At 24.8% G+C, this 14,000-nt stretch overlaps 2 protein-coding genes across 6 annotated transcripts in view; one reads left to right on the top strand and one right to left on the bottom strand.

Annotated features, from left to right (window-relative positions):
• Positions 1-12,492, bottom strand: LOC123268806 (monocarboxylate transporter 10). Of its 3 annotated transcripts, none has more exons than XM_044734169.1 (10): positions 12,391-12,492; positions 6,894-7,401; positions 4,683-4,834; positions 3,382-3,655; positions 3,168-3,306; positions 2,330-2,498; positions 2,006-2,255; positions 1,774-1,926; positions 869-934; positions 1-281 (listed from the first exon to the last, which is right to left on the bottom strand). In XM_044734169.1, the coding sequence occupies exons 2-10, from the start codon at positions 7,333-7,335 to the stop codon at positions 274-276; spliced, it is 1,653 nt and encodes a 550-aa protein (XP_044590104.1). In that variant the 5' UTR covers positions 7,336-7,401; positions 12,391-12,492; the 3' UTR covers positions 1-273. The 3 variants fall into 3 exon arrangements, with proteins under 3 accessions (XP_044590104.1, XP_044590105.1, XP_044590103.1); XM_044734170.1 differs by lacking the exon at positions 12,391-12,492 and adding an exon at positions 11,042-11,197; XM_044734168.1 differs by lacking the exon at positions 12,391-12,492 and adding an exon at positions 11,039-11,178.
• LOC123268805 (triokinase/FMN cyclase-like) overlaps positions 11,360-14,000 on the top strand; it is a 19,635-nt gene continuing 16,994 nt past the window's right edge. Inside the window, exons 1-2 of one of the 3 annotated variants that reach the window (XM_044734167.1) lie at positions 11,360-11,599; positions 12,663-12,800. In XM_044734167.1, the coding sequence (XP_044590102.1) occupies positions 12,678-12,800 (123 nt within the window). In that variant the 5' untranslated portion in view covers positions 11,360-11,599; positions 12,663-12,677. The other 2 variants (XM_044734165.1, XM_044734164.1) reach the window with 2 other exon arrangements.

Here is a 14,000-nt window from a genome sequence, read left to right on the forward strand (position 1 = left end):
TATTTTTTTTTACCCTGAATATTTGAAATGATTTAAATTTTACGGAAAACTTATGTAATAAAAGATTTAAAAAAAGTAGACTTGATTTGAGTAGTTTATACGAAAGTAATGAAAATAAATGCGGCAATTAGTATGGAATTTAAAATATTGAGCAAACGGTGAAAAATCGCATTAAGTATCCTCGCGTATTATATAGTTGTAGACATTAATCGATCGCAAGGTGCAGCAGGTTCCGTGTGCCGTAACTTCTTAACATGATAATAAATCCAATCGTTAATTTTCTGAAAAAAATAATATTTTACGATAATTAACAATAAAAATAATAAGAGGCTTTAAAAATAATAAGAGGAAAGGAGACAAGAATAATAACTCTAATAAAATACAAAAGTAAGAAAGATTGTTTATTATAAAAGAAATATTAAAAAAGAAAATAAATACGAACAACATTGAAGGTTTAAAAAGTAGTAAATTGAGTATAAAAATAAGCAATAGCTTTATAAAATTAGTGTAGAGAACAAAAGTTAAAAATTGTTTTTTAAGATTAATAATTGAAATTAATAAATCTATCTAGTTAAAATTAATAATCACAAATAGTTATTATTATATTGCAGTTATAACTTTCTTGTATGTCTAAAGTCTTGATTTAATAACGGCAGACTTTCAGAGTACGTGCTAGCCGCGGGAGGAAAATAATCACTGTATTGTTTAAACGAGTAACAGTTTTGATAGTTATTGAAGATCGATGAGTTATTAGCCGCTGACGAATAATGATAGTCAGAAGACCGAATTATATGGGTAGAGTTATACAAACTAGCATTGCACTTGGCAGTTGCTCGTACTAGTCCTTTTGAATAACGAAATGACCTACCTTCCGATTGAACGCTGCCGCCACCACTAAGTCTTGATAGAGAACCCAATCCTTTTTTTGCTATTCCTGTTGTTAAAAATATATTCATTAATTTTTGCAAGTTACTTAAATATATTATCAGTACTTAAGTAGTCGATAAAAAAATTATTAATCCATGGTATCAATTTTTTACAATTATTTTGTGTATGTTTTATTAAAACAGTAATTTTTGAGTTATTTAAGTTATATTTTGCGAATATTATATAAATATATAATTTTAATAAATAATAAAAAAATTTAACTTAAAAAAAATGAATCAAAATGATAAGTTTTGATTTAATTAAGCTGTATTAGATTTAAAATTACGACACTGAAAAAAACTAACTTAATTTTTAAGAGCTTAATTGCAAAGATTTATTGCAAAATTTTTATTTTTAATATATTTTTGTACGAAAAATCGCGATAAAAAAAAACGTATTCGCTTTTTTTTTTTGACCAAAATTTTGTTATTTTTGCATAAAAATTAATAATTTTGCTAGAGAATCTAGCGATAAGTGTACAGAATATAAAGTTAAAATTTCATAAGGATCGGTTTCAGAAGTTTTCGAGATTTTTTTAATTACAAACATTATTTTCTGGCAATTGTCTCTGAAATAATAGAACTATATTTCTTTATGATCTTTGTACCCTATTACGTTAAATTATTGAGATTGCAAAAATTAAAAAATTAAATATTCCAAAAATGTTGGTTGTCTTCATTTTTATTTTTGACTCTAATCGTTTTTTTTGACACAAGATAATTTTTGAAGCAAAATACGATAAACTTTTTCTATTTTTAGTATTTTTCACCTGACAATTTTGGATCGATATCCTTAAAATAATAGTTAATCTATCGACTACCCATTGAAAACAAACATAATAATTACCATCAAGACAACAATCCGCATTAACAGTTCCATCGTCTATTTTTTCAGGATCTTCTTCTACTTTGTCCTCTTCCACGCAATTTATGGCAAACATGACAATCGCTCCGATTATTGGAGGGATACCCGCGACCACAAATGTCAGGGTAAATGAATCTAGTTACAAAAACATTAACAACAAATATAATTGTTGTATATGTCATTTTATTTGTAAATAAGTTGACAAATAACGTACCTGTATGTTCAATTAATAAACCACCGACTGGCGGACCGGCAGTCAACGGAATAGAACAAATTCCCAGTAAAAATCCAATGGCCTGGGTCGCGCCACTTTTACCACAAATGTCGAATGCTATTGGTCCTAATAATGATATGAAACATCCATCAAATAATCCAAATAAAAGCGCTATTACCACCAAAGCTGAATAATATGGCGGAGTTAATGGTAAAAGCATCGTGAGTATTCCAATACTGATAAATGATATCTGAAAATTCATTTTTAAATTATGTTGTGAAAATTTCCATCAATTTATTATTCATACTTATAATAATTAATTACCTGCTGTAATAAAATTCTATTAACTCGTGGCAAATCGGCTATGTAACCAAAAACTAACCGACCGATTCCTGATGTGATTCCAATACACATTACCGGTATCTTTCTGTTGAATTCTTTCCCAAAACTCTTTATTACAAATGATCCAATGTAAACATATGGTACAAAGTATCTAAACAAATATTAAATTGATGAATTAAAAAAAATGATTATTCAACAGTCGATGACTAAATAAAAGTAGATTTTTCGGAGCTTTAAAAAGTTTGGTAAATCATTAAATTAAAAATAGGCATAAAAATTTTTTTGATAATGTTTTATTGAATTTAAGTGGACAATTATCAATTTTTGACTTTTTGTTGAATAAAATCTTCCAAAAAGTCAACTTTTTTTTGTGATGCTTGAGATGCAATAAAATTAGTCAAATTCCATCAAATAAATAGAAAAATAAGAAAATTATTAGTCCAGGAAAAAAAAATATTATGGAAATCAAAGTTTATTTGATGAGATTTTAGACGTATTTTGAAAAAATTCAATAAGTAATAGTCTTCAAAAATTAATCAAAAAATAATTGGTAAAAGTGTGATAGTTAGTAATTTTTTTAAATTTTGATCTCATTTTTAAACTTGGCTTCGAAAAAGAGAAAAAATTTTTGATATTATTGTCTTTACAGACCAAAAAGTAAAAAAATTATTAACTATATAATAACATTTTTAGATAATAAAAAAATTTCAATTAACATAAAAACGGCAGGGAAAAAAATTATAAAATTTATACACGAAAGAACTGTTTCAATTCATGGCGCCGATCGACTAAAAAATTTTATTTTAATTAAAAAATTTACCCAAATAATGCTAATGGAATAGCACTCGCCCAAACAACATAACGTTTTTTTTTCCAAATTGACAAATTAATTGTAGCTTTTTTAGATTTATTGACACTTTGGCAATTAGACTTGTCTTTGATGGTAGTCATCTCTTTTACTGTAATACAAATTAAATTCTGTAGTGAGTAGTGGAATAATTTTAAATAAAAGAAAAATAAAGTGAATAACGTACTTGCTATTGGCTTGAAAAGAATGGCACACGCCAGTATTATAAGAGTGAGTATTGCCAGGCTTCTTAAAGCTCCAACCATCCCAAATCGCTCTAGGAAAGCGCTCATTACATACGGCATTATCGATGTGAATACCGAGCTTCCAGCAGTAACTATTCCATTGGCAAGACCCAATCGGCGCTTGAAGTAGTGACCCAAAATCACTAGACTTGGTGTATATGCTAAACTTGCGCCCGTTCCATACATAATACCGTAAGTTAAACATAATATTATCACCTGAAATTACATTATTACCTGATAATTAAAATGTATTTAATTCTCTCTTTTTTTTTCTTTTAAGTAATCACCAGCTTTTGAGTATGATAGAGGATATAATTAATACACTGAGAAAAAAAATTTCTTTTTAAAAGAAAAAAAAAATTTCTTCTTAAATCAAAATTGTTTTCATAGTAACTTTTTTTCATTAAGAAATTTACTGAGAGAAAAATTATTATTTCTTCAGCTAAGAAATAAAATTATTAAAAATTTCCAACAATTTAATTTCTTGTCACAAAAAGGCCTCTATTCTTCAATAGAAATTATTTCTCTCAGTGTAAATTCTAATCCAAACATAAATAATATCTTGTAATTAAGTTGTAAGAATTAAATAGTTTTGAAGAATTATTGAAAACAAAAACAATAAAGCTTATTTCATTGTCAAGTTTCATTGTCTTAAATGAAGTTGAAAAATTCTTGAATCAAGTAAAATTTACTTAAAACAGCCGGTCTCTACTATTACAATTTATACTTCTCTTCTAGACAAAGAAGAATTTTGAAAAAAAAAACGCTCTGCTATGTAATAAATTTCTTAATTGGAAAAAGAAAAAGAGGGGATTGGCTGTTGAGCCAAGAAAAATTTTAGTTTAAGAATTTTTCTACTCAAATCAAGATGAAGTTCTTCAAAATTATTTACTTGATTCAAGTGAATTTTTTTTTCTGTGTAGATATTATTCATCTTAAATTATTTATGATAATCTTGTGATATGTTACTAAAAGATAAATTTATTAGCTAATAAATAAATTTTTATTTATTAAAAGTAGAATTGAATACGTTTTCCTTTGAAAACTATTTAACTACCGGGTATTTTACATTAATACTTTTTCAAAAAAAAACCTTGTTTCTTTAAAATATTTTTATAAAATTGAAACTTTGAAGTCTGTTAATAATCCTCTAAATAATATTTTAATTATGTTGATTATAACCGCAGATAAAGCTAGTGATTTCTTAAAAAAGTTATAATTTATAATAAATAGACATAATTACATCATCACAAAATATTGATGATAATAACATTCCACCGAACGCTAATAACCCACCAATAAATGTCGTTAGTTGTATACCTATTTTATCAGTTAAAATACCAGCGATTGGTGATAAAAAAAATGTCGTTCCAATAGTTAATGACCCAACAAGTGCTGAATAACAAAAACATATTATTAGTTCAACTTTCTAACATTGAAATATTTATTAATGAGATTAATTTAATAAGACGATATCATTAAATCAATAACCTTAGTGATTAGTGATGACATAGCTTATATTTTATATCAGGAATGTCAAATCGTGTTACAGGTCATTAGGTCTTTCAATATAAAAATATTTATTAAAAAATAAATAATAATAACAATAATAATGTATTTATATTCGCGCATAATATGTAAGTAGGTGGGTCCTGTTAACCCGTGTTCCGAGTCGTTAACGTTAATCCCTCTATATTAATTTTAAAATAAGTCATCAGTTATGAGATTAATTGATCACAATTGTCTGATAATTCTGGACTCATGCCGGGCATTATTAATAATAGTAATAATAATACAAGCAGTGGTTATATATATTATTCAAAGACAAACTATGTGTCTGCTTAGACACTTCAGAGATATGTGTTATAGTTATATACATCCTTCATATCACAATAAACATAACGTTGGAGAGGTCAAAACACTCCGATATTCTGCTATTGAACACTAAAATGTATTATTAATATTAATAATATTTTATTATAATTCTATACTGTGGATTTAAAAATTTCTATTGTTGCCAATTGAGAAAAAATTCGAGATACCCCCGAGCGCAGTTCAGTGACCAATTTACACACGTTTTATCATATTTTATTGTACTAGTCTTATTGCCTATTGATAAATTTATGACAATATCTTAAAAACAATATCATTTAATGGTAATTATTCGAGTTTGAATAAACAATTATGTAATTTGATATTTAAGTAAATTACCAAGTAGTTTAGTATGAAATTTTATTTTCTAATCAGGTACAAGTATATTAATTATTTCTTCTCATATATTACGTTTCAAAAATTGAAGTTAATTTAAAGGATTTAAATTTATTTTTAAACATTTCTTCAATTGACGCAAAAAATTTATGTAACTTATTAGAGTTTTAATAGATAAATTTTCAATTTTAATTTACAATTTTATGAAGAATTAAATTCAGATATTTTTTGTTTGTAATCCGTGAATACAATATCAAACTTTGAATTAAAATTCTGTTATAATGTACCAGCAGGTAACAAGGCCTATCTATAGGATATTTGTAATAAAATGAAAAATATTTCATTCAATCAACAAGTCTTCATGAAAATTATTATTTAAGTAGATTTTCTTTAAAATATCAACCGTACGATTTTTTCAGTTTACTTGAACGTAATTAAACATTTTCAGTATTTACGATTAATTGTTACAATAATATTTATAAATTAACAAAATTACTGATCTCTAATAGCAATAGCAATAGTTTAATTATTTAAGTAAGTATTATTTATTTAAGAATAAATTAATTCTATAAAACTTAAAATATTTAATTTTATTTTTGTTTATAATAAAAATTACCATTTTAAAAATTTTTAATTTGGCTTAAAATGATGAAACTCTTAAAAATTATATTTTTGGTTCAAAATTTTTTTCTTGAACCATGTTAGTTTTTTGTTGAAAAAAAAAAATTTCTTATTGAAAAAAGTTTTTCTAGAATTAGGAGAAAACAATTTTGGATGACAATTCGCTAGTTGTCTATCAAAAATTGTTTTCAAATTAATTTCCTGTCACCACAATTCCCATTTTTTTCAAAAGAAATTTTTTCTCTAAATATAGCTCATAAAAATGATACAAATTAAAAAATTTTTAATCAACCGATAAATAAACCAAATTACTATGATACTAATGAATAAATAATTTATTATCACTTCTTAAAATAATCAGTAAAATTAAAAAATGATTGATTTTATTTATAAACATAAAAATTAAAAGCAAACAAGCTAATTAAAAATGAAAAGGAGTCAATGATTACTTGCGCAACAATTTCATCAAAATATTATCATGAAAATTTTTACTTGTTTATGTAAGCCTACTAATAAATGGAGGAATCACAAGATATTCAATTGTGACAGATTTAATAAAAGAAATAATTATGAAAAAATTTTTAACATCTTAAGTAAGCCCAAAAAAAGAAATAAATAAGCTTACATGCTTTCGCTTCCGCGCTGGTTTCTCCAAGATCCTTCAATTTCTCAGTAAGCTGTACTTGCATCAACGAGTACGAATTAATAATACTGAATAAAACCCCATTGATAATAAAACTCCCCAGTAGAATCATCCAAGCACGTACTCCACCATCAGGAGGATTTTGATTATTAGCCATAGCCAAAAGCTTATTCTCCCTAGATCCGTCTTTGAGCTTTAAATTCTCTTCATTGTAAAAATAATTTGACGACTTGTATTCATCTGGGACAAAAACAACTGACTGCTGCTCAATGAACGGATTGAGTTCTTCAGGGTGATTACCAAATTTGTCCGATCCATCTTTATTATTGGGCACTCCAGTTACCAATAAGCGTTTAGTGTTGTCTTCTTGGGCCATCGCGCTCTCTCCATCAGCATTTGATTCATTGTAGTCGGTGGCTGTCATGGCTCGCTGTATACATCACTGATAAAAATTGATCTTCACGAATTCTCTCCTATCTGCTGCGTAGGCCTGCAAATAATTTGCGGTTATTATTAAGCTATTTTTTTATTTACTATGGATTTGTTTTTATTAAAGTTAAACTCCAGTCAAGGGCTCAAGTCTTTTATCGGGGTAATAAATAATATACTATGACTGTATCAAGTCAACGCTTCTTATTAATTCATACACTGATTGATTGATTGACTAACTAACTGATTGATTGATTGATTGATTGATTGACTTATCGAATACAATGAATGTTGGGAAGGAATTTCTTAGATTAATTTCTAGAGAAATGATTCTTTATTTAGTTATTTGTTTACTAACTTTTATTGTTGTGTATTGATAGAGTTATTATGCATTGAAAAATTAGAACGCTGAACAACAAAATTATTTTAAACAATAAAATTGGTGAGAAAAATGAAAATAGTCTAAGACAAAATATATTTCTTGAAAAGAAAAAATTTTATTTTGCTTAACATAATAATTGTCCTCATAATTATTTTCTTCAGTCAAAAATTAATTTTTTTTTGTATAACACTCTAAATCTAAAAATTATATGGCGTAATTTTTAATTTTTCTAAAAAAATTGCAATGAATAATAGTTTGAAAAAAAAAATTCGAGTGGAAAAAATCACAGGGAAAATCTAAGAACAATATTTTAAGGGAAATATTGAAGTTATAAAAAAAATGTTAGAAAAATTGTTGTAGGAAATTTATTTGCCCATGAAATAATTTGTTATCAATTTCAGCTTCTTTAATTTTCTTTGGAATTAACAATTAAATAATGATATTAAAAAAAAAAATAAAAATCCTTTAGTAAATAAATAAAATCTTGATTTCTTATTTGGTAGCTAAAATTAAGTAATTAATGAAATTTGGATTAAAATTGATAAAAATGAAATTATTCCCTGCTAAGATTTTTAATCAATTAAAGCCACCGTAAAATTATTTTTGGGAGTGTCAAATAAAAAAGTCGATGAGTGATTGAGAAATAATTATTATAAATGATAAAAAAATGTATCATGGATTTATTTAGTTACAAAAATGCAATTATTGATAACGCCTTTTATTTGTCAATGATTTGAAGCATTACAAAATTTTTCAAGCGATTAATGTTTATAACTAGTCATAAAAAAAATTATCAGCTTATGAACCCGTTAATTGAATCAATGTATTTTATAATTTGGTTTTTCCGGTAGATAAAAACTCTAATTAACAAACAAATAGCTCCAATAAAATTGAAAATAAAAATAAATTCCGCTATATAGTTATAATTGCTCTTTATCATTGACAAATACCGTCTAATTTTTAAACTTAATAATAAACATCAATTTGACGAATTTTAGACGTGAAAAGTACGCAAGCTGTAATCTGTCAACTCTTTAGTTGGACCCTAAAATTCCAGCGTCCATTTTAAGGCGTTTGAAAAATGATTTTAATTTTTAATTATACAAACTTAAAAACTTCGACAAACATTAACGAAAAAATTCTTCTACTATTTCAATAACTATTTATTGACTGATATGAAAAATCAAATTTAAAAAAAAAAATAAAATTTTTAAAAGACTAATGATTGTTGTTTCAAAAATTGTTTCAACGGAGAATATATTCTACTTGATAGCATTTTTTTAATGAGTTGAAAATTAATAAATTTTAGTTGCAAATCTTTTTTTTTTTATTTTATTTAAATTAATAAAACGTGAAAGTTTTATTTTTAATTGACTAATTTGATATTTTTTAAGTTGAATATTATCGTGATTATAATAACAGAAATGTCAATATACAAAACGAAAAATAATTTTTATTTTCATAATCAACTTATAAAGCATATTCAAGATATAAAGAATATATCTTCGCAAATAAAAAATTTAAAACATTCACAAAAGTCCTTAAGAAGAACGGTGCTGCGACACCATAACCGGAGACAAAATAATCATGCGACTGAATAACCCTGTGACAAAATAACAGGAGGTTGGAGAAAATACCCTTATAAAAAATATATCGGAAAAAATAGACTTGGAGAATATATTTCCGGGAAAAAAATTAATTAAGCATGCATAAAATCCATGATAAAAGGGCACAGAGAGTACCTCGACTATTAACTAGTAATACAAATTTGCATCGAAAGAGTTTCTTATTAAATATAAAAAAAAAAATTTTTTTTAATTAAATTTGGTAAATTGTTTAAGTATTTAATTGCAGTTTAATAGATCTTTTGATAAGATTAATAAATCATTCAATAAATAGTAAGAAGTTTTTTGATTGGTGTAGAAATTCCTTTCAATTCATGAAAGCGTTTATAGATGATGAAACAAACTGTCCAAATTGTTAAGCGATTTCGGCATAGAATAAACATCGCCGTTTTTAATAGGAAAGTTCTTAATACAATTGGACTACTTTATTCAGAAAGTTATTTACTTTTTTTTAAATTTAATTAGCAATCATTTTAATCCAAAACTTGTGCTTGATTTTAAAATATATTTAATTTTTAAGCTAAAAAACTTGTTAAATATTCTCTAAAATTAAGAAAAAATTTTTTAAGTACTTCAACATAATTTTTACTATCTTAAATGAAAACATCATACAATTTATTTATCATTTATTGATTTTTAAGCTTAGACATGAAAATTTCATTATTAGTTTGGATTCTGATGTAAAATTTATAGAAATTGAGTTAGATAATTGTCACCGTAAAATAACGAAGCTATAGCTTCGTTATTTTACGGTACTGATAGAAGGATTTCTTAACATTTAAGAAGATTTCTTTGTATTTAAGAAATCATTTCTTAGTATTTAAAAAATATTTCTTTGTATTTAAGAAATATTTTTTAAATACTAAAAAATGATGTTTAAGAAATGATTTCTTAAATACAAAGAAATCTTCTTAAATACTAAGAAATCCTTCTATCATTTTTGTATACAAAACGAATGAATTTAGAAATCTCTATAGCCGCCAAACACTCAAATAAATAAAAATAAATAATTCTAGTCTGAAAAATTCGTAAATACAAAGGCATATCGGTGCACGTGTCAGCTGGATAATGAAATATGTCAATAAAAAGAGTAATCACCAATGATTTGATAATCAGTATTAACGTTTAGTATAGTGACTTGATAAATTTTTTAATTGAATCTATGTTAAAATAATTTAAAAATTATGGATCAAAAAATTTTGAATTGCAATCAAAAAAACAATATGACACACAAAATTAAAAAAAATTAATTGAAAAATTTAAATTTTATAAATAACAAAAAATTATAACTTGAAGAAATAAAAACTAAAAAAAAAAATATCAACCAAATTATCATATTAATTAATTAATTACACAAATATATAAAAAGAAATTCCACGAAATTTAAATTATAAATCATCAAACATTTTAAACTTTTATTTACTTTTTAATCATCAATTATCAAGAAAAATATTGTAATTATTTACATAAATAGTTTCTTCAATTTTCGTTTTTTAAATATTTTTTTTTTCATTTTTTTTACTCCAAATTTATTAGAAAACTACAAAATCGTCAAATGATTGCTATTTTTAGCATCACAATCTAATTAAAAAAATATCTGACAAATTAAATTAAAAATATGACTGCAAGTTTAACACATAAAAAAAAAAAAAAAAAAAACAAATATAAATATAAATATTATTTTAACTCACAACGGAACATTCACACGTAGAGGATTATTTCAGACTGGCTTGTGAGATGCTACTGCTGCGGTGAACTAACCGCGACATGTATTGTCGTTTGAAAACTAATACTATTAAATAAGACCACACAGTATTATTATATATCTACTACGCACTTGTGTATTATTTATATATACATATACAAGACGTTTTATATTGGTAGTGCTACCACGATATCTGTCTCTTTATCTTTATTCCTCCCCAAGTAACCAAGTAACCCCGTCTCTCTTACCCAGCCTCAACTTATTTTTCTTCTTTTCTTCTTTAGTCTCTTATTATACATTGCTCGTCTTCTATACCCAGTTCTATTTAATATAAAGCAACTTTACTAGTCTATACTCTCATTACTTAATATTGACTATTAAAAAGTCCCCGCTCGCCCTAATCATAATCACTGATACCAGAGTGTCCACGTATGCTTCACAGTTAAAATGATTTAAACTCTTTGAAGTAATTTCCCGCGGTCTGTCACCCTAATCAACATATGTTGACATTGTACACCAGTCTAATTCAGCTATACTACAATTACACGTAATACATCGTAAATAAAACTTACTACTATAGTCTACGCACATCCTCAACACTTAAACTTACATTCAATTACATTTAACACTTTAGATTTATAAATAAGCTACCTACCTTTATTATTTCTTATCATTCTTTCAAATAATTTATTATTTAATTATAGATCTTAAAAAAAAAATCAATAATAATAATAATTTTTTATAAAATCAAATTTTACATAATGATTATTGTTATTAAGTTTCACTAAAAAAAATTATTTGAAAGTATAAAATTTCAAAAATTCGTCTTCAATTTTTTAATTTTTTTTCTTCAACTTAAAAATTTTTTTGTTAAACAAAAATTAATTAATTATATTTAGTATCACTTATCGCATATATTTATTTATAAATAACCAGTCAACATTTAATTAATTAAAAAAAATTAACAGAAATTAAAACTACTGTTGATATAAATAATTTCCGCATGTTTGTTCTTTCTATAATCGCATGCGCACCGGGAAAATTGATAGTGGACATGCTCGTCAACGATATAATAGGTAAACTTACCTTTACCAAACTAAAATTATTTAAAAATAATTAATCATAATAATAATAATTGATTAATGATTACCAACTAAAACTTAAATCTAGTAGATATTAATGATGGAAGGGATTTAATGATAACGATTTAATAAAATGTTTTATCGTATATTGAGTACATGATATCAAAGTTGAATTGTGATACATGATGACCTATTATTTCAATATATATTTATATAATATATAATGCGTGTTATTATACATATTGACATTACTTACTTAACATAGTCTTAAACTTATGTGATGCGACGTAATTTTAGTGCAAGTCCAATTAAATGAACGCAACTAAACTGCCCCGGCAGATCACTAAATCCTTCCTCGGCTTCGACGTTCAAGGTCAAAGATCATGACTATATATAGTAAGCTCAGCTGTTTATTCAATGGACAGTCAAATTATTAACGCCCGCGCAATAACGTTCTTCTCTTCACGCTACTTTTAAATTTGAATTTTTTTTCACTCTATTTTTACTTTTACTTTCACCGTGATCTAGCTCATTTTCGGCGAAATGGCGAGCAAACAGTTGATCAACTCTGTTGACACTACCGTCGAAGAAACATTGGCGGGACTTTGTTGTGCATATCCGCAGTTGGAATATCATCCGTCAAAGAGAGTTGTTCTTGCGGCAAATGTACGTAAATATTTTATTTATTAATTAACGGACCAGGTTTTTTTTTTCTCAAAAGATTTTCAATTTATATGACACTGAAGTTAACAGACATTAAAATTTTTTTTAGAATTTTAGGGCAATTAAATTATTATAAAAAAAATAATTAAAAAATTTCACATGTGAAAATTAATAAAAATTACAAGTGAAAATTTTTAGAAGCATTTTTTTATTGTAATTGATTTGTTAAAAAAATTTTTAAAATTGACAGTTGACAGCTAACTTCAGTATCATCAATTTATTCACAATTAAAATTATTAATGACAATTAATTTAGCAGATATTTAATAATTTTAAAAATTTCTGTAACAAATAAATTATGGCAAAAAAAAATGAGAAAAAAAATTGACTTATAGAAATTAAAAAAAATTAAAAATTCAATTTTTTAAAAATAATTTTTCAGAATAAATTTGTTTGTTAAATAAAATTTAGTAATGTTCAAATGACTACTAACTTTTATGTCAAATTATTAATAAAAAATTGGATCAATTCATAGAATTTTTCATTTTGATCGTAATAACATTCGAGCTAATAAATAATTAAAGCGTAAAAATTATTTTAATTAGTTTTTTTTTTAGATAATTATTTCTAACAAGAGTTAATCTGTTGTTCTTGAGCTGAATTAATATCTTTTTAATCGCTACAAACAGCTGAGTTTATAAAACTATCAATATATGTGTGTCATAATTTATTTAAGTGACACAAAACATTAACAGTATGAATTTATTGATAATACTTGTGAAAATCTAGATTCCTTAGAAGTAGAAGAATGATAAATCCCAAAAATTTTGTTTTATTTTTATAATTATGTAAGAGAAAAAAAAAATAAAAATAATTTTAATCAATTCGGATTAAAAAATATTTATGACATTAAAGTTTTTAGCAGTCACTTGACCATTTTTTAATTTTATTTAACAAACAAATTTGTTCCGAAAAATTATCGTTAAAAAATTGGATTTTTAATTTTTTTTAATTTCTACATGTCATTTTTTTTGCTATAATTTATTTGACAAAAAATTCTTAAAATGATTAAATATCTGCTAAATTAATTTTCATAAAACATATTCTTGATAATTATAAAAAATTTATATTCTTGTTCCAAAAAAATTTTCTTAATAAAAATATTTTTTCTAAGTGTAAAATAAAAAATTTTGAACACTAAAAA

The sequence above is a fragment of the Cotesia glomerata genome, linkage group LG7, assembly GCF_020080835.1.
Source record: "Cotesia glomerata isolate CgM1 linkage group LG7, MPM_Cglom_v2.3, whole genome shotgun sequence".
Classification (NCBI taxonomy): domain Eukaryota; kingdom Metazoa; phylum Arthropoda; class Insecta; order Hymenoptera; family Braconidae; genus Cotesia; species Cotesia glomerata.

Bases quoted from the DNA above. Each gene is read 5' to 3' on its own strand.
- LOC123268806 (XM_044734169.1), bottom strand. From the start codon at position 7,335: ATGACAGCCACCGACTACAATGAATCAAATGCTGATGGAGAGAGCGCG. The intron at 3,656-4,682 runs GTAATTATGTCT...ATGTAATTTCAG, and splicing joins CATCAATATTTTGTGATGAT to GTGATAATATTATGTTTAAC. The intron at 2,256-2,329 runs GTAATTAATTAT...ATGAATTTTCAG, and splicing joins ATAGAATTTTATTACAGCAG to ATATCATTTATCAGTATTGG.